We start from the raw sequence: 26,760 nt of genomic DNA, 5'->3' as shown, positions 1-26,760 counted from the left end.
TAGCGATCTATTCTCAAATTCACAACATGCATTGGAAAACTGAAATTACCATTGTGGCTACTGATTTTCTCATGGTGCGACATAGGTAGGGTAGTGATCATAACAGACGTTCAGGAAACATGTTTGTGCGTGTGTGTGAGAAAGAGAGAAATGCAAACATGAGCTGAAACACTAATTATAACAGGTATTGATTATGCTCCTCATGTGCAAACTTCTTATATTAAACTGAAATACCATACATCCTAAAGTCTTGTATAAATCTGAGAGAGGAAAACCTTTCATTTTAGGTTTTGAAAAGTCCCTCTAACTTCTTTACAAATTATTCACATAAAAACAATGAACAGTTACTGTCCTCATATAGGTTATCCAATAGTAGAATTGCAAACTGAAAATTGAACTCTCTGTCCAGATACTCTGGAAAGGCAAACTGTTGTTCTTCCTGTCATGGCCGTCTTAAGAACATGAATGAGCCTTGTATTGTTCTAGCTGAAACATCACCTTAACCACTAGTTATCGCTGTTACTTTCTCACTGGGATGCTCACTTTCTTGTTCTTCTTTTTGCATTTAGACCTGGACAAGTAGAGCACAGTAATGGGGAACCACACAAGAGTGACAGTGTTCATCCTAACAGGTCTGACTGATGATCCACAGCTGGAGGTGGTGTTGTTTACCTTCCTGCTGCTCACCTACCTGCTCAGCATCACTGGCAATCTGATCATCATCACACTCACCCTGCTGGATACTCACCTCAAGACCCCCATGTACTTCTTCCTTCGGAATTTTTCCTTCCTAGAAATTACCTATACCACTACATGCATCCCTAAATTGCTGATGATGATGGCAACTGGGGACAAAACCATTTCCTATAACAGTTGTGCAGCTCAGGTGTTTTTTGCCTTCCTTCTCGGAGCATCTGAATTTTACCTGCTGGCAGCCATGTCCTATGACCGCTATGTTGCCATCTGTAAGCACCTGCATTACACAGCCATCATGAACACTAAAATCTGCACACAGCTTGTCTTCTGTTGTTGGCTTGCAGGTTTTTTTGTCTTCTTACCACCACTCCTCTTAGGCCTAAACATTGATTTCTGTGACTCCAACACTGTTGATCATTTCTACTGTGACACAACTCCCCTCCTGCAGATCTCCTGCTCAGACACACAGCTGTTTGAGACAATGGGATTCGTTTCTGCTGTGATGACACTCCTGGTCACCTTGGCAATGGTGATAATATCATATACGTATATTGCGATAACAATTCTAAAAATCCCTTCAGCCAATCAGAGGAAAAAAGCTTTCTCAACATGTTCTTCTCACATGATTGTGATCTCCCTTTCTTATGGCAGCTGCATCTTCATGTATGTTAAACCATCAGTGAAACAGAGAGTATCTTTTTCCAAGGGAATTGCAGTTCTCAATACCTCTGTTGCACCACTTTTGAACCCTTTCATCTACACCTTACGGAACCAACAGGTAAAAAAATCCTTCATGAATATGATACACAGGGTTGTTTCTCTCCCAAACAAATGATTATCCTTTTGCAGCACATGTAAAGAAACAAACAAAAGGACCCTGGCAATACCAGTGCATCCAATCGTAGCTTCCAATCAGTTTCCTCCTTTATTTTGATTTCCTTTGATATTTATCTTTATCTCATTTCAAGCTTTATTTTCAAAAAGCTTGGTTTCAAGAAAGTTTATTTTCTTTATAGATTTCATTATAGGTTATTTCCACTTTACATCTTTTCCTGTTGATAACTGGAAACACTGAGCTAAGTTATTCAATCTGTCACTTTTATATTTGAATTCTAATTAGTCTAGAATATAAATATATTTAATTAAAATATATTGAATGTAGCATGCATTGTAAATGTTATTATCATTCTTTATTGGCACTTAATTACAACTTACTTAAAACTAATATTCATTTATACTTTTTGTAATACTACCAATTTTTGTGCTAACTCTACTTAATAAAAATAAAATTGTGCCAGAGTTAGCAATTAGTGTTGATGTTCAAGTTAGAAAGTGTCTATTAAAAAAAAGATAGTTGTTTTAAAGTACATTGTATAGAATCTATTTGTTTTCTGTTAGTCCATTGTTAACATTTAGATGTATTTCAGTTGTAGATTAAAAAATGTGTTTTCTTACTGGTTTATTTTAAAAATTAATAATGACATTCAATACTTATTAGGTGTTTCCATACTCAAAAAGCACTCTTTAAAACCTTGGAATACTTCTGAAGCTACCTGGAAACTGCTTGTAAATGATTGTTAAATAAGGAGAACAATGCTAATTCAATGTATTTATTCTTTGCATTTGTATCTAATAACATATATAACTGTACTTCCTACCAGTGAAACCAAAATAATAGGATAAACTAAACCTTTTCTTTAGGATGTTTTAATTCTTGCCATAGTCTGGAAATTCAGGGATTCAATTTCTGTGTCATGACCAGAATTTTAAAATATGAAATATAATAAAGAAATTTTTTACTTAAACACAGCATGTTACGTTATTTTCTTCCAGAAATGTCTGTGAATTAGGCCGTGATTTATTTTTCATTTTCTTTTTATTTTAAGTTTGTCCTCGATTTGAAAAAAATATATTTGGAAAATGCCATCTAGAACACCAAAATAAAACATAGCCAGGGAGAACAGTCAATATAGCCTGTGATGGACTGGTAAGTTTTGTAGGTTTTTATAAAATCTGTTAATTAACTAGATCTTAAAAAGACATTTGAGTCATAAATGTGATTTCAGTAATAATGGTTATTGAAACAATTGACTGCATTATCCCTTGATCATTTCTATACATACATTTTCCATTTTGAGAAAATTAGTCTAATGTTCCTGGTGCAATATCTAACTGAAAACATTTAAGAGCATTGAAAATGAAAAAAAATACATTTAACATAATAAGGCAATCTAATAAAACCAAAACCTAAAGCTGTCTCAATATTCTTTTCAGTTTGGATTCTCCATCATGCAGAAAGAGTTTATTTAAAACAGACCGAATAAGTGAAACGACCTTTTGGTCACTGAATTTTCTGAAATGCTTTATTTATATACTTTTAAATGTCATCTACTAGTTTTTTTAGCATAGAGGATTTCTGTAACTCTTTATAAAGACTGAGAACTTTCTAAACTAAGACTTCCCCATCCTCACTGCTTCCTGCTTACAGGCAGGTTAAAATTACATCACCTGGCTTCTCTTTATTTCAGTCAGTCTGTGACATTATCACTTCACATTATGTTTAATTGAAACCACTATCATTGGCCTCTGAATTCTGAATTCCCAGTTAGCTTAATAGTGCTGTATTTTTTCAATTTGGTCTTGAAAAAGTAACAAGACTTTTTAAATAGAAGTACAACTTTTTCTAAGGGAACATCCACCAGAAAGTCTGAAACACTCACCCTGAAAAGCTTTCAACTTTCTATTGAGGAAAGCTGAACAACCACTACAACATACAAATAAAATCTCTATTTATTGATTACTTACTAGATTATAGGCCTGGTAGGTGCTTTATATGTAATTCTGAAATGTGGCAAGATAATGATCATTATTAACATTATGCATAGGAACAAAAGATAGCTCAGGGAAAGATCATTTTGAAAAACACAGAGGAAAAAATAGATCATAAAAATTTGAACTAAGGAAGATGTATCTTTTATTACTCCTATGAAGGAGCAGTGAATTATATAATGATTACTGAAAGGTTGCTTGTAGTAATGATTAGTAAAAGAGGAGAAAAATAACACATGGAAAACAATCAAGAAAAATGGAGAAATTAATAAAATTAATGATCTTCCTAACAGATGCTTAAATTGGGAAGTTAGAGAAAGCAATTGCATAAGTACATCATAGAAATGCTAGGTATAAAGTACACATAAAACATCTGTATGTGTAAATCTGGCCAATATGTAAACGGCAAAATAAATATTTGTAAAGATAATTCAGAACTGAAAGAGTTGAAAGTAATGAAGATGTTTGCAGAAATAATATGGCGAGGATCGTAAGAAACTATGGAAGACAATTGCCTCATGAGGAATGAACCAGCACAATAACTACAACAAATACCTAATCCTGGTTTTGAAAAAACACCCAAATATGCAGATCAACTTCTTATGGTTTATACAATAAATGATTCAAGGCACTCTAAATTAGAAATGATACATATCCCTTTATGTATCACTAAGGAAGATGAAGTTAAGGAAAGCCCTTTTGATTGCTCTTTTATTTCACTTTCCTATATTTATGTTTCTTCCCATACATCATATAGGTGTAGGAAATCATCAACCTGTTTCTTAGACTGAATATCAAATGACAATAAATAGGTTGATAAAAAAGCAAAAATTAAGATAATGAAAAAGATGAACAGATGAGCTTTTACTGTGTTGAGTAAAAATATACGATAATATTCAGAGGTTATAAGTTACATGCAGAAACTAGATGAAAATTTTATGTGAAAAATATAAATTGGTAGATATAATGTGGATTTAAATGTCTAGTCTGGACGGGAAGCTTTTGGAACATGGGTTATAGGTGACACATTTAGAATATACTTCAATAATTTTTCTTTGCTATCATTAGAAAGTGTAATTGATTTGAATTACATTTGAAGTTAAAGGAAGTATTCATATAGTAAGGAGTCAAATTGAAAACAATCAGGTAAATTGTATTTTGGCAAATAGAACCTATTCAAGTTCATTAAGAGGGGATATCTGTCATGATATTACTAAACTGATCTGTTACATGACTTTCACTATCATATAACATTTTAAGCAGGAAAAAAATACTCATCAATAGAATTCTACAAAACTGTCTCTCTTTGGTTGCCACATTTTTAAAAACTGAAAAAAAAATTGTTATTACTAGTTTAATCATTTTATTGTGTAGTTATAAGATCCATAAAAGGGACATAAGAACCAATCAGTGGAGATAGGGTTAATTTCCTTTGACTGACAAATGAATCTTTGTTGTAAATTGTGATTTCCAGTCTCTATTTCTCAAATGCAATGTTGAGCATAATGGAGAACATATCCTCTTTAGCATGTTGAGTCTCTATCTAAAAATTTTCAAGCATTTCTTCCTCCAAAATTTCATCTTAAAAATCCCATTCACATTGTTCTATATTCCTAAATTCCTGATAACCTCAATGACTGAAGACTAAACAAATTCCTGAATCATTGGTACAACTTTTTTTTTTTTGCATGTTTTTTGGGAGCTTCTTATGTTCCTATGTCCTGTGACTACTGTGTTGTGATCTAGAAACCACTTCATCACCTGATCATTCTGCATGGTAAAACGTGCTCCTGACTCGTACCAACTTGTACTCAGCTCATGGTAACTGGGTTACTAGATTATTCTCTTACTATAGTTGAGGTACAGATCAAAGTTCATTTGATGGTATGTAGATATTAAATTGTTTCAGCAGGAGTTGCTGAACACTATGCTATATCCACTGGATCATGAGAGAAAAACACTATGAGACATAAAATGGAAAATAGCAAACCCATTAAATACAAAATGCAATCTTTAGAAGATAAATATAATTAAGTTCTCAATAGTTAGAATTATCTGGAGAAAATGACAAGGCACAAATTACTGAGTGAGAGGTGACATCAGTATAGCTTCTATGGATATTTTAAAAAATGAAATATTATTAAGTCTATGACTTGTTAATTTATATGAAATAAAATCCTTATTAACTTCCAAAATTTCCAGAATAAATTTATAAACTGAATATAACTGATAAAGTAAACAATTTGAAGTTACAAATGTTCCCATAGAAAAAAAAGAGACCTAGATTGCTTCACTTGTGAATTTTACCCATTTTTTTAAGAACTACCAAGTATATACAAATTATTCCAAAAAAGGATAAAGGAGGGAATACTTTTCAATTCATTCTTAAGCCATCACTATCATAATGCAGGAAACAGGCAACATATTAAAAGAAATTATAACTTTAAAACATGTACCTTATGAATAACAGGTACAGAAATTCTAAGGGAATATATAAACAAGTCAATCCAATAATACGTAAAAAGGATAGAATACCATGACAAAGTGGAGTTTGTTTTGTCCATTTAATATGAGCAAGCATATCAATGTAATCCTTAAAATGTATGTGCCTACCAACAGAGTGCCAAATAATGTGAGGAAAAAAAATAACAGAGTTGCAAAGAGAAGAAATGAATATACTATCGTAGTTGAAAGTTCAAGTTATGCCCAAAATGGACAGATCCAGCAAGCATAAAATCAGAGAGGTCATAGCTGAATTCAACAATCAACTTCAATTGAGACAGCTATAGAATACATCAACCAACAAAACCCACATACATATTCTTCTCAAGATCACCAACCTAGAACACGTTCTGGGCCATAAAACACATTTAACAATTTTTGTAGAATATAAATCATTCAATGTATTCTCAGACCACAATGTTATTAAACAAGGAATCATTGAATATAAACTGAAAAATCCTAAAGTATGTGAAGATTTAAATAACACATCAAAAAATAAATCTCAAGAGAAACTTAAAATTTTGAAATGAGTGAAATAGAACAACTTATTAAAATTTGTGGGATACAGTGGGAGCAGTGCCTAGAGGGAAATTTATAGCTTTGACTGCATCTATTAGAAAAAAAGAAATATCTGTAATTAATCATCTAATTTTCTAACATAGGACATAGACATTAAATAATAATTAAGAATGCTACTATGACCACAAATTTAACAACCTAAATAAGTCCTTAGAAGTAATATTTTGTCAAAACTCACACAAGAGAAAATAATATGCATAGGACTATATGTATTAATAATTCAATTAATGTTCAATAACCTTCGTAAACAGAGAGCAGCTACCCTAGATACACAACCAGGTAAATTCTTCCAAACACCCCAAGCTTCAGGTGGTGATCTTTGTCTTCCTGTTCATCACCTACATGAGCATCACTTGGGATGATGGGAAAGTGACCGTTATCACCCTCACCCAGATGGACTCCCACCTCCCCACCCCCACATACTTCTTCCTCAGAAATGTCTCATTAATATAGGCTTCATTCACAAGTGTCAGTAGATTTAATGATTGCAATGCTGAACTTTTTTCTTTTTTCTCTTTTCTTTTCTTCAGAGTCACTGAATTTTACCTTCCAGCTGCCATGTTCTCTGACCATTATATTGCCATCTGCAAACCCCTGCATTACAGGACCATCATGAACTGTAGACTCTGCACACTCCTTGTCTTCTCTTCGTGGCTACTTTCATTCTTAATCATATTCCCTGCACTCTTTTCACTCTTGAACCTTGTTACTGTACTCAGCTCATGTAGGTCTAATATTATTGACCATTTTATCTTTGATTATTTCCCCTGCTGCAACTTTCCTGTTCAGACACAAAATTCTTAGAGATAATGGAGTTTTCCTGTGCTGTGTTTACTCTCATATTCACTTTGGCATTGATAATTCTGTCCTACATGTATATCATCAGAACAATTTTGAGGATTCCTTCTACTAGTCAGAGGACAAAGGCCTTTTCCAAGTGTTCATCCTATATGATTGTCATCTCCATCTCGAATGTCAGCTGCATATTTATATTAATTAAACAATCAGCAAAAGACACAGTGTCCCTGAGCAAGGGAGTTGTTGTACTAAACACCTTGGCAGCCCCCATCAGCATGGACCCCTTCATTTATAGCCTGAGAAATCATCAGCACATCAAGAGAGCATTCATGGACATAGCATGGAAGACTGTTTTTCACAAGCAGTTGAAACGATGCAGTGTAATGAATTAGGGACACATTGCAGAGCAATTCAAAAAACACAGTCATGAAATTTCAGGAGCATTTTCAAATCACAGTGGCCTCCTTTTCATCTTGTTCATTCACTTACTTATTTTCTAACAGTTCACAGGCACATTTGTTTAATGTAGTTCTCATTCAATTTAAATAACTTCTTGTACATCTTTCAGACATCCATTTTGTGAACCTTGTTATTTGTAACTTCTTAATATTTGAAAAAGTAAAATTGTATTTTGAGGTTTCTTAAGAGAAAAAAATATTATCGGGAATGGAGGAGACACCATAAATATTGATATCAAATTTTACTTTATACAGGAAATAAAAATTTTGTGATTTTGATTTGTGTTTGAAATGAATTCTTTTCATCATCTTTCAGTTCCTCTAGGAAAAAAATCATTAATTTAGAGCTCCCCAATCTTTTCCTCCCCCAGCCGCTGGCAACTGCCATTCCACTACCTGATTCTATGTGTTTGAGTGTTTTAGATATTTCATATAAGTGAATTCATACAGTTTTTATCCTTTTGTGAATGCCAATTTATTTAGTGTGAAGGTTTATTCATGTTGTCATGTATGACAGGATTTCCTTCTTTTTTAAGGCTGAATAGTATCCTTTTGTATGCATTTACCACATTTTCTGTATCCATTCATCCTTCCATGGACATTGAGGTTCTTCTGTATCTTGACACTTGTGAATGCTGCTTCAGGAAATATGGGAATATTAATGCCTCTCTGAGATCTTGCTTTCAAACATTTTAAGTACATACCTGGAAATAGGATTGATAGATAATGTGTTAGTGCTATTTTAACTTTTCTAAGAACCTTCATATTATTTTTCACAGAGACTACAAAGTTATGCATTCCTACCGACACCGTACAAGGATTCTAATATCTCCACATCCTTGCAGCACTTAGTGTCTTTTGTTTTCTTGATAATAGACATCCTAACAGGTGTTAGGTGATGAGTCATTGTGGCTTTGATTTGAATTTCCCTGATGATTAGTGGCATTGAGCATCTATCATATACCTGTTGGACATTTATTTCCTTATGTTTGTATGTCTTTGAAAAAAATGTCCACTCAAGTCTTTATTCCATTTATTAATTAGGTCTCCAGGGTTTCTGTTTGTTTGCCACTGACTTGTAGGAATTCTTATATATTTTGAACATTAACCCTTACCAAATACAGTTTGTAAATATTTTCTTCCCTCAATAGATTTTCTTTTCACTCTGTTGATTGTTGATTGTTGATTGTTTCCTTTGCTGTGAAATAGCTTTTTAGTGTGATGTAGTTCTACTTTTCTGTTTTTGGTTTTATTGCTTATGTTTTGTGTGTCATGTCAGTTAAATCATTGCAAAGTCCAATGTCAGGAGGCTTTTCCCCTATGTTTTCTTCTAAGGAATTTTAAAGCTTTACATCTTACACTTAAATCTTTAATTCATTTTGAGATGATTTCTGCGTGTGGATGCCCAAGTGCCCCTCTAGGCATCAGGCTCTTGGGATCTAGGCCCTGGCCTCCCCAACAGGAAGAGGGACCCCAACCTGCTGCCTTTACTGAAGACTGAAAAAGCCCAGCCTTGTCATTGGCCTTCACATCCACCAACTTATTGACAGGACCAAGAGCAACCCTCTTGGTCATGGGTAAGCACATATCCTTCCTCAGTGATAATCTTCAGAGTAGAATGAAAATGTAGAATTCTTCAAATGGGCACTATATTTCAGGAGGAATCTTTGGGCTGCAAGTTTTCTGCTCCTTACTCTCAGAGGGGAAATCTTTTTTAAATATAATTTTGGCAATGAAATTAATAGTTAAGTTTTTTCTGATTTAGGTTTTTCAAATGTATTGTAAAACGAATTATGCAATATTAACTTAACACCAGTATTTGGAAACATGAAGCATCATTCATCTCCCCCAAAGTAGCATTATGAATAATTGTTTTTCCAACATATGTTTCTGTGATTGCTAATATTTGATATGCTATTGCTAATTAAGATCTGTACAGAAAACATTTGCATAATTCTGCTTCTGGTCAAAATAATTTAAGTAAGATCTTGTGTTTGAATTCTTAATTGTTAAATTTGATGTTTAGATAATTAGGTAATTAGTTGAATTTACGGCTGGATATATGATAATAGTAAGTGACTGTTTTTCACATCTAACCATGCAATTTTGTAGAAGATGGACAGTATGTTGAGAGTGTAGCTAAACTACTCAATCATGTTGCTGATTTGGCATCTGGTGTAGTCAAGTAGCCAGGTAACAAGGAGCAAGTGCAGGGGCCCTGAGCTGACATCATCCCCTTCCTCAATCGCATGCTCTAGATATCTGACCTCAGAGTTCAAAGTAAATGTAAGCTCTTGCTTTGAATCCACTAACTGCCCTTATGAAAAACAGTCTACCCTGCCCCCCAGGGCCATCCCATTAAGTGATCCTTAGATAAAAGCATCCCAAAACTCTGCTCCTTTTGGTTTGAATTGAACAATCTGACCATAGCAGGGAACCCCAAAGTTCTCCCTCCTCAGACCCTAATAAAGCCATGTGCCCAAGTTCTGCCCTGCTCTTTCTGCCAGCAGCCTGCCTTCCCTTCCCCAGGTGGCCCCCTGGAGAGTGCTGTGCACCTCCTCCAGGGCTTGTGAGTAGTGACCTCGCCTATCCCACTGTCTCTTATGGGCTTCTGGTGAACCATGGCTCACCGTCCTATACCCTATTTCCTGGGCTCTACTTAATCGATGTTAATTTAGTAAAGTCACAACACAGTGGGAAGCAGCAGTCTTTTGGTGGATGGGAATTGACATGAGGGCTGGAAGGAGGACTTATTTACTGCCAGTCATATTTGTTCAGAAGTTTGTGATTTTTATGCCCAACTCAAATGATAGGAATGTACATATGTGCAGAATAAGAAATGGTGGTCCAGTGAGGTCAAATTATGGCTCAAAAGACAGTATTTAAAAATCACCCAAATTAACATCATGAAGACTACTGAAATGCAACAAAAATTATAAATATATGCTGTTCATTTGTTTGCTTACATTTATCTACCATTTCTTATACATATATGTGTATGTGCATGTATATGTGTATATAAATGTATATAAGTGTATGTACAATAGATGGTGTAAAATATACTACAGTAGAAATACCTAATGATATAATCAGTTCTTAAAGAGGTCACACTAGCTGTGATTTGTCTTTTTGCAACTGGGTTTACTTTTAAAAATTAGTAGATGATTCTATTTTAATTATTATCTCTCTAAACTATCTCTAATCCTGAAAAAATAGCATGTTTCTGGTGAAGAATATGAGCTACAGACTATGACCACTTATGAGTGAAAAATTGTTCCCAGGTGATAAGCAATTAGTAGGATTCATGCAAAAGATTTATTTTCCCTTGATTTGTTCTTATTACAAACATTCTCTGCTTCAGAGAAATAGCAAGTTAGGCAACTGAGAACAGAGATGCATTTATGCACTCTGTTGATATTTTTAAGATTCTATCTATATTTAAAGAATCTCCTTTGATGCACAGACTTTGCTTCTTACTGAGAAACTCGTCTAAGATATGACTTGGGAAAATCACACCAGAGTAGCTGAATTTATTCTTGGTTTTACAAATAACCCTGAGATGGAGGGTTCCCTCTTTGTTTTGCTCCTGGACATCTATACAGTCAGTTTGTCGGGTGACTTCCTTATTGTCACAGTCACCACTGTGGATCATGCTCTTCAAACACCCAGGGACTTCTTTCTCTGAAACCTATCACTTCTTGAAGTCTGTTTCACGCTGGTCATGGTGCCAAAGATGCTGGTAGATGTAGTGGTCCCCAGTAAAATCATCTCATTTGTAGGCTGTGGTACTTCTTTTTTTTCAGTTCTGAATGTTTCCTTCTCTCTGATGGCTTTTGATTGCTTTGTGGCCATCTGTAACCCTCTCCACTACTCAGCATAATGAATGGTCCCTGTGCTTGTGGATGACTTAGAGGCTTTAGGGTGTCTGGCATTCCTGTCTCAATGCTGCAGACATCTCAGATAATGGTCCTTCCTTTCTGAGGATGAAACATCATAGACCACTTTTCTTTGTGGTGGTCCTCCAGTGTTGAAACTAATCACTCAGGGTACAACCATGTATGAAATGCAAGTATTTGCCTCCATGCTACTATTTATTATGTTTCCCTTTTTCTTCATTTTGGTCTCCTGCAGCCACATTATCGTAACCACCCTGAAGATGCCCTCTGCTACTGGCTGGCATTCTCTGCTTGTTTGTCACACCTCATGTGGTGTTCCTTTCCTGTGGAATGACCAGTTTGACCTACTTACCACCCAAATACCTCTGTTACCTGAGAATAAGAAGCTAATGTCACTGTCCAACACTGTCATCACTCCTATGTTGAACGCCATCATCTACAGTCTAAGGAACAATGAAGTGAAGGGGACAGCCAAGAGGACAATTACCTGAAGTTCTTGCATAAGTTAGATGTGTTTTTAGTCATATTTTAATTTAAACTTCTTATTGTAGATAAAACCTCAGTATTTTTATCATGTGCAAGTCAGTAATGGTAAATCATTTACCATCAATCTATGATTAGAATCTAAAAAGTAAAGATAATTCTCCCATGATAAGTGCTAGAGAGAAGAAGGTCTTTTTATGAACATTTCTACAGCAATTTCCTAGGTTTAGACTGTATTTCCCAAAACTAGTGCTTCTTTTTTCCCAAAGATAGCTGACTCAGGCTGTATAAATCTCTACTCCTTAATTATTAGTTGGTCATAATGTGGAGTTTTTAATGACAGATGCCGTTTTCTTTTTTACTTTATTATTGTGTACCTCATTATGATACTATTTACTGAAAGCTGAAGTAGGTTTTCCACTGTAATCAAAATACTTGAAATATTCTATTCCTAATAAATGTCTCCCTGCTTTATTTGTAATTTGAATTTGGAGAGCATCAGCTTTATCTACCTTTACCTGTTAATACTGTCTCTATGTTATTATTTCACATTTTGTTCTCAGTCCTCTTTTCTTTGCTCTGTAATCCACCAGTTCACTTACTCTGCTCTTTCAAACTCCACCTTTCCAAATTCTTGAGTCATATTTTTATTGTCATTGAAATGAACCTCAGTAACATTTAGCACAATTGACCAATACCTTTTATTTAAATAATTTATTTGCCCTGGTTAGATGACATATAATTATGTGGTTTTCTCTGACTGTAGTGGGGTTTTTTTTCACTGGTTTCTCTTGTGACTGGTTCCTTAATATTAGAATCCCCAGAGCTCTAAGACTCCATGTGAACCCCTTCTTCTTTACAGTCTTTATTGTCACTTCACTCATCCTAATGATGGAGCACTTATGATTCTAAATTGTATGTGTATGTGTGTGTGTATAAACTAAAATGTTTCAAAATTGCTGACAAATTTGAAACAGTAGATTGGAGAAACTTTGAAAACACTAGCAGAAAATAATAGTAAAAAAGCAATAATTAAGAAAATAAATTTACAAAGCGAAGAAAAACCAAAGCAAAAAGAAACTATTTAAGGCAATAGGGGAAAATACATATTCCCTACATAGCAAAAAGAATAACAGTTATACTTGACTTCTGCTCAGAAGCATTATAAGCAGAAAGCAACTGAGTGACCACATATAATTGTAATTACAAAAATGAAAGTGAAGTGAAATTTTTCTTAAATAAATTAAAACACCAGGAATATACTGCCAGCAAACTTACATTACAAGAGATGTTAAAGGATTTCCTTCTAGCAAAATCAAAATTACACATCAAAAAGTTGAATTTCTCAAAAAATGAAGAACTTCAAAATGGAGTAAAGGAAGGTAAAATATAATCTGTGTTCTAATTTTAATCACTGTAAAATTTAAGTGTTGAAACAATGATGGTAAAAATGTTTTGTATATTTAATGAAATTTATGGCAAAAATACAAGAGATGAAAGGTATGTTTTAGGGATATATCATAAATTGCTTACACTTGAAGGGCGGTGCTATAAGTTTTTTGAGGTCGGCAAAGATAATTTTGAAATATATATTCTAAACCAGTGGGCAAATGTCAAATGGTTTTAAAAAATATTCAAATGATTGTAAGTTAGGAAATACTCTTTAAAATATACTGTTAGGAAGGAAGTCTCAAGGAAAATTTAACGAATTTGACATGAGTCCACAGTGTCACAGATATGTGTGGGAGAAGGAACTGGTCTTCCTGAAGGAAGAATACAAATATAGATAGATAGATAGATAGATAGATAGATAGATAGATAGATAGATAGATAGATAGATGATAGATAGATAGATAGATAGATAGATAGATAGATAGATAGATAGATAGATAGATAGATAGATAGATAGATGATAGACAGACAGATGTATAGTCAGGCAGGTAGATACTCCTTCTAGGAAGTGGATCTTATTAAACCTTCTCTCCTCCTAATATGTGGGCTGTTTGTTTTTTCTCCCTTCTTTTTTTTTAAATTCATTTTGTTATCATAAATCTACAATTACATGAAGAATATTATGTTTATGAGATTCCCCCCTTCACCAAGTACCCCCTACAAACCCCATTACAGTCACTGTCCATCAGCGTAGTAAGATGCTGTAGAATCACTACTTGTCTTCTCTGTGTTGAACATCCCTCCCTATGCCCCCACCACATTATACATGCTAATCCTAAGGCCCTCTTTCTTTTTCCCCACCCTTATCCCTCCCTTCCCACCCATCCTCCTCAGTCCCTTTCCCTTTGGTAACTGTTAGTCCATTCTTGGGTTCTGTGAGTTTGCTGCTGTTTTGTTCCTTCGGTTTTTCTTTGTGCTTATACTCCACAGATGAGTGAAATCATTTGGTATTTCTCCTTCTCCACTTGGCTTGTTTCACTGAGCATAATACCCTTCTAGCTCCAACCATGTTGTTGCAAATGGTAGGATTTGTTTTCTTCTTATGGCTGAATAATATTCCATTGTGTATATGCACCACATCTTCTTTATTCATTCATCTACTGATAGACACTTAGGTTGCTTCCATTTCTTGGCTATTGTAAATAGTGCTGCGATAAACATAAGGGTGCATATGTCTTTTTCAAACTGGCTGCTGCATTCTTAGGGTAAATTCCTAGAAGTGGAATTCCTGGGTCAAATGGTATTTCTATTTTGAGCTTTTTGAGGAACCTCCATACTGCTTTCCACAATAGTTGAACTAATTTACATTCCCACCAGCAGTGTAGGAGGGTTCCCCTTTCTCCACTACCTTGCCAACATTTGTTGTTTGTCTTTTGGATGGTAGCCATCCTTACTGGTGTGAGGTGATATCTCATTGTGGTTTTAATTTGCATTTCTCTGATGACTAGCGATGTGGAGCATCTTTTCATGTGTCTGTTGGACATCTGAATTTCTTCTTTGGAGAACTGTCTGTTCAACTACTCTGCCCATTTTTTAATTGGATTATTTGCTTTTTGTTTGTTGAGGTGCGTGAACTCTTTATATATTTTAGATGTCAACCCTTTATCAGATCTGTCATTTATGAATATATTCTCCCATTCTGAAGGATACCTTTTTGTTCTATTGGTGGTGTCCTTTGCTGTACAGAACCTTTTCATCTTGATATAGTCCCACTTGTTCATTTTTGCTTTTGTTTCCCTTGCCCGGGGAGATATGTTGATGAAGAAGTCGCTCATGTTTAAATGCCTATGTGGGCTGTTTTAGTGACTTGCTTCCAGGAAGATATTATAGACAGGGGGAAAATAGCATTGCTTTTTAGTGGAAAACTATATATTAAATTGTCAGGGAAAATATTAACAGTGATAAATCATGTTGATTTCATTTACCCTCTAATACGATGAAATGAAAAGTACTTGGCCATTCTAGTATTCTTTCCCAAATTCCTAAACACTAACCCACTAATCCTTAATAAAAAAAGGGAGAATGAAATCCAAACTGAGGAACATTTTTTAAATTGCTTGACATGTCCCCTCAAAACTAACAAGTATATGAACAAGAAAAGACTGAAGAGCAAAGTCCAGGCAACACTATGGACACTGCATGAGTAAATGCAATGTAGTATCCTGGATTAGATGCTGCAATAAAAAGAAGAAAATAGTGAGAACACTATTGAAATAGAAATAAATTTAGGTCTCTAGTTAATAGCAATGTACCAATGCTTCCTTTTTGTTGTATCTTTTATTTTGACAATACTGATATGAGATTTGTGCATTCACAGAAACTGGGTCAATTATTCCCAAATAAAAGTGCTGAAAAACAACCCACTCCCTAAAACACAAATTACATGTGTGATTAGAGCAAAATAGCACTGAGGACTTGAGAAGCCAGGGAAATGGAGAGAAGGGTACTTACTAAATGGATCCCCACATTCTTTAAGTTTTCTCTTCAAGTCTCTCGCTCTTTTGTATGCAGTGCATGGAAAATGCCCCAACAGGAAATGGTGGGCCGCTGCTTTCCCCTCTCACTTGGGACGGGGGAGAAATAATCTGAATTCTACGAATGCATCTATCAATGCAACCAGGACATTTCTTAGAGACAGACAAACCTCCGTAAAAGGGAATGGATGACTAAAGAGCCTGACATTTTGCAATGTTACTTCCCTAAACACATTTGATAAATCCTTAGTAAAAAAGCAATGGAAAACTGAGGCCACCAGTACAGAGTAGCATCTGCCTGATGAAGAAGCTGAGAATCTAAGAGGACATTCCTGAAATCTCCTAGTCTCTGAAGACAACAACTTGACGCTATGGTTTGCCAAAGTGGAAGAGCATAGATAAATCCCTAGGCTTTTAGTGGAGAACACTGAGATCTTATACCCTAACAATAAGCACAGTGAATTCATCGTTTCACGAAAAGTATGGATCATATTTGAACAATCTCATGACATGCTTTTGTCAAGGTTGTGTGCCTTTACCTGTGTGCCACAGTAAATTAAATCCTATTTGTCAGAACAAACCATCATTCAGAGCCTTTAACATTTGCCTAGTTTTAAATATCCAACAGAAATTCACATGAGTACCAGAGGGAGGCTCAAATGACCAAAATCATGAAAATATCTGAAATAGGAAGAGGCCCAAGGACATCTACATATATTTATCACACAGTCTGTAAAATAATTGGAAATGATATTTTCTTCAGGATCTCACAAATATATGATTTTAAATGATTAGTATTGATGTTCAGGAAACACTTATCCAATATTTGGAAGTGGAAAACAGGGGTTCTTGAACTGGAAAATTAGGAAAAATATCCAGAAGTATTCTTAGAAAAAGAGGTATGAACATATGTTCTTAAAAATAGGACACAGTAAAGAAATTAAACATGAAATATCAGTCCTAGGAAACTAGATTTGATAATAACAAAGGTTTGGTAGAAAGTGAGAAAAACAAGAATCCCGAAGGTTAAACAACAACAAGAAAAATATTTTTGTCTTATTTAAATATTCAGGCTGGTATGTTGAAACTCTTCCATGAAGTCATTGTGTCTCTGATCTGGTGTGGCCTGCGATGGTGTCCAGAAGCTGGGTGTGTTTCCTCTTACTGATTCCCTTTCCCCAGGGTGATTGCTCATACTCATGGCTCCCAGGGGCTTGCCACCTGTTTTCCCTGCAATGGTGGGCGAGTAGAGAAGGAAAGGAGAGCAAGCCCTATTTACCAAGTAATTACCCCTGGAAATGTTAGGCAGAAACAGACATAAGCAGGGTGGACCGAGAATAAGGACAGTTAAGTCCATTAAAAGGGACTCAAAGAGTTAACCAGATAAAATTAGAAAGCCAGAAAAGACTCACTGAGTTAATGAGTTAATGAGTTGAAGTTCCAAAGGCCAGTAGTAACTTAGAATGTCTGGACATTCCCCAGAGAAAGAACAGCATCTGAGCACAGCGCATGTCTTCATTGTACCGATTAGATAATGCCACTGTGATAGCTACTTACCTTGCAAAGAAGCCCAGCGTATTCTTTAATTTAACTTATATGCTGTTTTTTCCTCTTCTTCCTGCCCCTGAATCAAGTAACTTTGTAACCAGGACAGGAGAAAGATCTTGCAAGTATAAATAAACCTATGCAGACAAGGAATGATGGGAACCAGACCCACACAGTCACCTAAATAACCCTGTTTTAAGACAAAACTTCAGAGGAATTATGAATCACCTGTGTACATCATGCCTTATGCTGACCCTTACCCAAAATGCCCTATAAAACTCCAGACCTCAAATCCTTAAGCACACCTCCTCTGTGAGGTTGCCCACAGACCCCTTTCTTTGAGTGTGTCACTCTCTCTGTTCCACTCCAGATAGTTGGGAAGGGGCTACTGAGAGCTCCTGCCTTGCAAGTACCCATCTCCTGGGTGACCTGGGCGCAGATGCCACTATACCATCCTGCTCCTTAGTATCCTGCCTGAAAATCTCCTTTCTTTACCTTTGGAAAGTTCTCAGAAGATAGTCTCACTCCGTCCAGTGCTCTTCGGCTCCCCTAAATCCTGGGGTGCTGGGGACTCAGGTCCCATGCAATGCAGATTCAAGCGGACACTGGATGCCAGGTGACCAGCCATAGGAGTTGGCAGGGGTTTATGCCCTATGCCAAGTGGGAGTTCAATGAGCTTCCCTTTCCTCCCTCTGTTTTCCCTTCCTCTCTGGTTTATTCAAGTAAACCTTTGTCTGCCTTGACTCTGGTCCACTCCTCACTTGGAGTGTATTCAAATTAAACTTTCACTCTGCTTCACAACTGTGTCTCTGCCCTTCAGTGCTTTGTTGTGGTGGGGACAAGAACTGAGGAGGACAAGCTCAACCCGCTAACAGAAATTGCACATTATCTCTATTTACAGTTTCGAACAGAAGTCAGCTACATGGCTACAATAAATTGCAAGGAAGGCTAATAATAGGCATAGGTTAATAATTTATTAATATAGAAGAAATGGAGAATGCTTTGGAATTCTGAAATTTTTAAGATCTACTTTAAGATCCCCTGGATAACATCACAAAGACTATTTGGAGGAAAGGTGGCTTCCAGAATAGAAATTAAATGACATAAAGGACATGAGATGCTAGTTGTATCTGGAGAATTAATCATGGTGTATTTAGCCTGAGGTACAATTTTTTCTATGACTGGCTAAATTCTCCAATTTATATTGTCACTTTTATTGCCAATTAAAATAATTCTATTTTGTTTCCAAATCCTTGTGTCTATATATAGGATTGCAAAACATCAGTATGGGAAGGCAAGCATATATTAGGGAAATCTCTACTGAATTATCTGGAGAGTTTAAATTAGTGTCTTCTTTTTCCATAGTTATTTTAAAAAATATTTAGTGCCTATGAAAAGCCTTTGGACACATATAAATATTTGATCCTTTGGGAATAGTGTTCTTGCATCTCATATCCTACTGAGAATTCATCATAATCATTAGATGTTCCCCTTCGGAGTTCAAAAAGCATAAATACCCCATGAGATTAGTGTTTGTTAATTTATATAGCACTGCAAATAACACTTAGAAAAATATTTATTACATGAATAAGTAAATGGTAGTAATGGGAATATTTAATACAGGAGTCTAAAATCTGAAAAAACAACAAAATGTTTACTAAGTTGCCATTTATGCAAAGAAAAACAGGCGTAGATTGCAGTTAGCCTGAGCTCCGCCAGAGAGGAGCGGGCTGCCCGTGTGCTCTCTACAGCTGGGTGATGAAGCAGCGAAATGTGGAAGCAGAGGAGTTACATTTTGTCGAAAAAAATCTGTGCGTATTACATCTTCTTAAAAACGGTATTTGAGTTTTTAAGTGTTTTTCGCAAACTGTTTTAGGGCTCAAAAATATGAAAAGAATTGGCATATCTTAAATTTAAAGACCATTTCTTGTAAGATATATTTTAGCCCCTGTTTTCTAATTTCAGCATTATACATTTAATATTATCTCTTCTCACCCTTTAAATTTTGATTTAGGGAAAATGGTGAAAGAATACAAATAGAATGCAATCATAATTTAGTATTAAAAACTCTTCCTTTTAAAAATGTATCTGATAGTCACAATAAGTAATACAACTAAGCGTATTGCATTCACAGGCCTGCCTTCTAATGGTTTGCTAATGTGACCTTTCTTAATTTTTTACATTCTGTTTTGGTAAAAGTTGGTGTATTTGACATGGAACAGTTCTAATTAGGTGTATTAGATATGTGCATTCCTGCAATATTGCCATGGGTGTGATTTGTGTAAATGAGGGAAGATGTATAATAATTGCTACAGTTACGTGAATGTAAAAGGAGTGTTAATGTAAAGGGAAAATTGTCAGTCATCTCTTTTCACCCAAACTGTGTACACGATTAACATAACTTTGAGAGAAGGTCTTATTTTTTGTATCTTAGAATCCTCCTATAAACTCCTCTTGATATTAAAGGAAAAAAATTTTATTTTACTTTATATTTTTATTTTAATTTATGTATGTGCCTTTTCAAAAATAATGCATGTTTTAGAGGTTGGAAACAATTACCTTGATATTATCAAGACAGAAAACATTGTGTTATCTAGGGTCCACCACTAAAATTTAAACTTTTTCTGTGTTTGATGATGAAGAAGATAATTTTCTTTAAGGATATTATTAATTTTTTTTAAAGAAACACACACTAATATCTGTCTATAATTATTTACAAAAAAAGTTTTTGAAAGGACAACTTTGGAAAACACACTCTTTCAAACTATTCCTGAACTTCCATTTACTACCTGTGCAGAACTAAACAACATAACTGTCTTAATACATACGTGATGTTGAGAATAGTTTTCTATAATTAACATTTTCTTAATTATGTGTTAGCTGAACATTTAAATATACTATCTTAGGGAAAAGTATGTGCATCCTGAAATTCATTTCACCACTATTCTGAGATTCACTATGTGTTTAATAATTACCAAACACTCATTCCTCATCTCTTTTATGCCATGCTGATCTCAACATTATTCATCATTACAGTCTTTGCTTAATAAAAATAATAAGATAAAATAATCAAAAAGAAAAGAAGTACGTGCAGAGAAATATGATTGGTAAATTTTTGGTTGTATAATTTTTTTTTACAAATATTAACTTACTGTTACTTATATATTACTAATTTCTGTATCTTTAATTTTTCAAAATTTTACTTGCTTATTAACTTATTTTTAATATTCTTTAGAATTTTTCACCAAACTCACTCTCCTATCTCTAAAAAACCTTTCTTACCTCTCTAGGTTTCTGTAAGCTTTGTTTTCATCTTTCTTTTCTTTGACCTCTCATACTTCATACAATGTCCTGAATACATATTTTTATATTTCTATCTACTTTTATACTTTTCCCCCTCATTCTTCAGTTGATTTTAACAGGTCTATTCTCAAATGCACAACATGCATACGAAAATGGAAATTAGCATTGTGGCTATTGATTTTCTCACAGTGCGAGGTAGGTAGGGTAGTGATCATAACAGATGTTCAGGAAACATGTTTGTGTGTGTGTGAGAGACAGAGAGAAATGCAACATGGGCTGAAACACTAATAATAATAGGTACTGACTTGCTCCTCATATGCAAACTTCTTATATTAAACAAAAATAGCATACATCCTAAAGTCTTGCATAAATCCAAGAGAGAAAAAACTTTCATTCTAGGTTTTGAATAGTCCCTCTAACCTGTTTATAAATTATTCACATAAAAACAATGAAGAGTTACTGTCATCATTTAGGTTATCCTTTAGTAGATTTGCAAACTAAAGATTGAACTCTCTGTCTAGATACCCTGGAAGGCAAACTACTGTTCTTCCTGCCGTGACCATCTTTGGAACGTGAATGAGCCTTGTGTTGCTCCAGCTGAAACATGATCTTCACCACAAGTTATTACTGTAACTTTTCCATTGGGATCCTCATTTTCTTGTTCTTCTTTTTGCATTTAGACCTGACCAAGTAGAGGACAGTAATGGGGAACCACACAAGAGTGACAGTGTTCATCCTAGCAGGTTTGACTGATGATCCACAGCTGGAGGTGGTGGTGTTTACCTTCCTGCTGCTCACCTACCTGCTCAGCATCACTGGCAATCTGATCATCATCACACTCACCCTGCTGGATACTCACCTCAAGACCCCCATGTACTTCTTCCTTCGGAATTTTTCCTTCCTAGAAATTTCCTATACCACTACATGCATCCCTAAATTGCTGGTGATGATGGCAACCGGGGACAAAACCATTTCCTATAACAGTTGTGCAGCTCAGGTGTTTTTTGCCTTCCTTCTCGGAGCATCTGAATTTTACCTGCTGGCAGCCATGTCCTATGACCGCTATGTTGCCATCTGTAAGCCCCTGCATTACACAGCCATCATGACCACTAAAATCTGCACACAGCTTGTCTCCTGTTGTTGGCTTGCTGGGTTCTTTACCATCTTTATACCTCTCCTCTTGGGCCTAAACCTTGATTTCTGTGACTCCAACATTGTAGATCATTTCTACTGTGACACAACTCCTCTCATGCAGATCTCCTGCTCAGACACACGGCTCATCGAGACGATGGGATTCATTTCTGCTGTGATGACACTCGTGGTCACCTTGGCAATGGTGATAATATCATATACGTATATTGCGATAACAATTCTAAAAATCCCTTCAGCTAATCAGAGGAAAAAAGCTTTTTCAACATGTTCTTCTCACATGATTGTGATCTCCCTTTCTTATGGCAGCTGCATCTTCATGTATGTTAAACCATCAGTGAAACAGAGAGTATCTTTTTCCAAGGGAATTGCAGTTCTCAATACCTCTGTTGCACCACTTTTGAACCCTTTCATCTACACCTTACGGAACCAACAGGTAAAAAAATCCTTCATGAATATGATACACAGGGTTGTTTCTCTCCCAAACAAATGACTATCCTTTTGCAGCACATGTAAAGAAACAAACAAAAGGACCCTGGCAATACCAGTGCATCTAATCGTAGCTTCCAGTACATAGTTTCCTCCTTTATTTTGATTTCCTTCCTTTGATATTTATCTTTATCTCATTTCAAGATTTATTTTCAAAAAGCTTGGTCTCAAAGAAGTTTGTTTTCTTTATAGACTTCATTATAGATGATTTTCACTTTACATCATTTTTGTTGATATCTGGAAACACTGAGCTAAGTTCTTCAATCTGTCACTTTTATAATTGAAATCTAGTTAGTCTAGAATATAAATATATTTAATTAAAATATATTGAATGCAGCATGCAATGTAAACTTTTTATCATTCTTTATTTGCACTTAATTATTACCTACTTAAAACTAATATTCATTTATATTTTTTGTAATACTACCAATTTTTGTGTTGACTCTACTTAATAAAAATTAAATTGTGCGTGGGTTAGCAATTAGTGTTGATGTTCAAGTTAGAAAGTGTGTATTAAAAATAAGATAGTTGTTTTGAAGTACATTCTATAGAATCTAGATTTCTGTTTTCTGTTAGTACATTGTTAACATTTAGATGTATTTCAGTTGTAGATTAAAAAATGTGTTTTCTTACTGGTTTATTTTAAAAATTAATAATGACATTCAATACTTATTAGGTGTTGCCATACTCAAAAAGCACTCTTTAACACCTTGAATACTTCTGAAGCTACCTGGAAACTGCTTGTAAATGATTGTTAAATAAGGAGAACAATGCTAATTCAATGTATTTATTCTTTCCATTTGTATCTAATATACATATATAACTATACTTCCTACCAGTGAAACCAAAATAGTAGGATAAACTAAACCTTTTCTTTAGGATGTTTTAATTCTTGCCATAGTCTGGAAATTCAGGGATTCAATTTCTGTGTCATGACCAGAATTTTAAAATATTACATATAATAAAATAATTTTTTCATAGGAACACAGTATGTCATGTGATTTTTTTGCAGAAATGTCTGTGAATTAGGCCTCAATTTAATTTTCATTTCCTTTCTATTTTAAGTTTGTCCTTGATTTGAAGAAAATATGTTTGGAAAATGCCATCTAGAACACCAAAATAAAACATAGCCAGGGAGAGCAGTCGATATAGCCTCTAATGGACTGGAAAGTTTTGTAGGTTTTTGTATAATCTGTTAATGAGTCAGATCTTAAAAAGATATTTGAGTCATAAATATGATTTCAGGAATAATGGTTATTGAAACAATTGATTACATTATCCCTTGATCATTTATATACATTCATTTTCCATTTTGAGAAAAATGTTCTAATGTTCCTGGTGCAGTGTCTAACTTTAAAAAATTTTAAGAGCATCGAAAATGAAAAAAATACATGTAACATAATGAAGTAATCTAATAAAACCAAAACCTGAAGCTCTCTCAATATGCTTTTTAGTTTGGATTCTGTGTCATCAAGGAGTTTGTTTAAAACATACTGAATAAGTTAAATGAACTTTTAATCACTGTATTTTCTGAAATGCTTTATTTATATACTTTTAAATGTCATCTACTAGTTTTTTAGCATAGAGGATTTCTGTAACTCATTATAAAGACTGAGCACTTTCTAAACTAAGACGTTCCCACCCTCACTGCTTCCTGCTTACAGGCAGGTTAAAATTACATCACCTGGATTCTCTTTATTTCAGTCAGTCTGTGACATTATCACTTCACATTATGTTTAATGGAAACCACTATCATTGGCCTCTGAAGTCTGAATTCCCAGTTAGCTTAATAGTGCTGTATTTTTTCAATTTTTTCTTGAAATAGTAACACAACTTTTTAAATAGAAGTACAACTTTTTCTTAAGGGAACATCCACCAGAAAGGCTGAAATACTCACCCTGAAAGGCTTTCAACTTTCCTTTCTGTTGAGGAAAGCTGAACAATCAGTACAATATAGAAATAATATACCTTATGCATAACAGATACAGAAATTCTAAAGGAACATTTAAACAAGTCAATCCAAGAGTACGTAAAAAGGATAGAATACCATGACAAAGTGGGATTTGTTTTGTCCATTTAACATTAGCAAGCATATCAGTGTAATCTTAAAATAATAATGTATGTACCTACCAACAGAGTGCCAAATAATGTGAGGAAGAAATAACAGAATTGCAAAGAGAAAAAATGAATATACTATCATAGTTGAAAGTTCAAGGTATGTCCAAAATGGACAGACACAACAATCATAAAATCAGAGAGGACATAGCTGAATTTAACAATCAACATCAATTGAAACAGCTATAGAACACATCAACCAACAATACCCACATACATATTCTTCTCAAGATCACCAACCTAGAACATGTTCTAGGCCATAAAACACACTTAGAAATTTTTGAAGAATATAAATCATTCAATATCTTCTCAGACCACAATGTTATTAAACTAGGAATCAATGAATATAAACTGAAAAATCCTAAATTATGTGGAGATTTAAATAACACATCAAAAAATAAATCTCTAGAATTTTAACATTTTTGAAATGAGTGAAATGAAAGAACTTATCAAAATTTGTGGGATACAGTGGAAGCAGTGCCTAGAGGGAAATTTATAGCTTCGACTGCATATATTAGAAAAAAAGAAATATCTGTAACTAATCATCTAAGTTTCTAACATAGGACATAGACATTAAAATAATAATTAATTATGAATGATTCTTTGACCACAAATTTAACAACCTAGATGAGTCCTTAGAAGTATTTTGTCAAAACTTACACAAGAGAAAATAATGTGCATGGGACTATATCTATTAATAATTCAATTAATGTTTAATAATCTTCCAAAACAGAGAGCAGCTGTCCTAGATACACAACCAGGTGAATTCTTCCAAACACCCCAAGCTTCAGGTGGTGATCTTTGTCTTCCTGTCCATCACCTACATGAGCATCACTTGGGGTGATGGGAAAGTGACCATTATCACCTTCACCCAGATGGACTCCCACCTCCACACCCCCACGTCCTTCTTCCTCAGAAATGTCTCATTATTAGAGGCTTCATTCACAACTGTCAGTAGATTCAGTGATGGCATTGCTCAACTTTTTTTCTTTTTTCTTTTCCTCAGAGTCATTGAATTTTACCTTCCGGCTGCCATGTCCTCTGACCATTATATTGCCATATGCAAACCCCTGCATTACAGGACCATCATGAACTGTAGACTCTGCACACTCCTTGTCTTCTCTTCATGGCTACTCTCATTCTTAATCATATTCCCTGCACTCATGTCACTCTTGAACCTTGTTACTGTACTCAGCTCATGTAGGTCTAATATTATTGACCATTTTACCTGTGATTATTTCCCCTGCTGCAACTTTCCTGTTCAGACACAAAATTCCTAGAGATAATGGGGTTTTCCTGTGCTGTGTTTATTCTCATATTCACTTTGGCATTGATAATTCTGTCCTACATGTATATCATCAGAACAATTTTGAGGATTCCTTCTACTAGTCAGAGGACAAAGGCCTTTTCCAAGTGTTCATCCTACATGATTGTCATCTCCATCTCTAATGTCAGCTGCATAGTTATATATATTAAACAATCAGCAAAAGACAAAGTGTCTCTGAGCAAGGGAGTTGCTCTTTCTTTTGCATATGGATATCCACTTTTCCCATACCATTTGTTGACTTCTTGGCACCCTTGTTATTGTGTGTTATTGGTATGCCTGTTACGGATCAGTTGACTGTATATACATGATTTTATGCTTGAGTTTAAACACCTTGGTAGCCCCCATCAGCATGGACCCCTTCATTTATAGCCTGAGAAATCATCAGCACATCAAGAGAGCATTCATGAACATGGTATGGAAGACTATTTTTTACAACCAGTTGAAATTATGTGGTGTAATGAATTAGGGACACATTGCAGAGTACTTTATGAAACACAACCATGAATTTTCAGGAGCATTTTCAAATCACAGTGGCTTCCTTTTCATCTTGTTCATTCACTTACTTATTTCTAACAGTTTACAGGCACATTTGTTTAATTTCCTTCGCATTCAATTTAAATAACTTTTTTGTATGTCTTTCAGACATTCATTTTATGAGGCTTGTT

At 34.8% G+C, this 26,760-nt stretch overlaps 2 protein-coding genes and 1 pseudogene across 5 annotated transcripts in view; all 3 read left to right on the top strand.

The window, feature by feature from the left end:
* Positions 1-1,995, top strand: part of LOC130679067 (olfactory receptor 6C74-like) — a 118,719-nt gene extending 116,724 nt beyond the window's left edge. For all 3 annotated transcript variants that reach the window (XM_057486787.1, XM_057486789.1, XM_057486788.1), the window contains one exon: positions 570-1,995. In XM_057486787.1, the coding sequence (XP_057342770.1) occupies positions 593-1,531 (939 nt within the window). In that variant the 5' untranslated portion in view covers positions 570-592 and the 3' untranslated portion in view covers positions 1,532-1,995. The remainder of the gene's footprint in view (positions 1-569) is intronic.
* Positions 1,394-26,538, top strand: LOC130679068 (olfactory receptor 6C74-like). Of its 2 annotated transcripts, XM_057486791.1 has the most exons (3): positions 1,394-1,474; positions 21,696-22,600; positions 25,775-26,538. In XM_057486791.1, exons 2-3 carry the CDS (start codon positions 21,719-21,721, stop codon positions 25,781-25,783), a joined length of 891 nt encoding a protein of 296 aa, XP_057342774.1. In that variant the 5' UTR covers positions 1,394-1,474; positions 21,696-21,718; the 3' UTR covers positions 25,784-26,538. The 2 variants fall into 2 exon arrangements, with proteins under 2 accessions (XP_057342774.1, XP_057342773.1); XM_057486790.1 differs by lacking the exon at positions 25,775-26,538 and having other exon boundaries at positions 21,696-22,706.
* On the top strand, positions 11,359-12,249 carry LOC130679070 (olfactory receptor 10A7-like; annotated as a pseudogene).
* Positions 26,539-26,760: the final 222 nt, after the last annotated feature.

This window comes from Manis pentadactyla, chromosome 10 (assembly GCF_030020395.1).
Source record: "Manis pentadactyla isolate mManPen7 chromosome 10, mManPen7.hap1, whole genome shotgun sequence".
Taxonomy (NCBI): Eukaryota; Metazoa; Chordata; class Mammalia; order Pholidota; family Manidae; genus Manis; species Manis pentadactyla.
This window is presented reverse-complemented; position numbering and strand designations above follow the sequence as displayed.

Bases quoted from the DNA above. Each gene is read 5' to 3' on its own strand.
- LOC130679068 (XM_057486790.1), top strand. From the start codon at position 21,719: ATGGGGAACCACACAAGAGTGACAGTGTTCATCCTAGCAGGTTTGACT.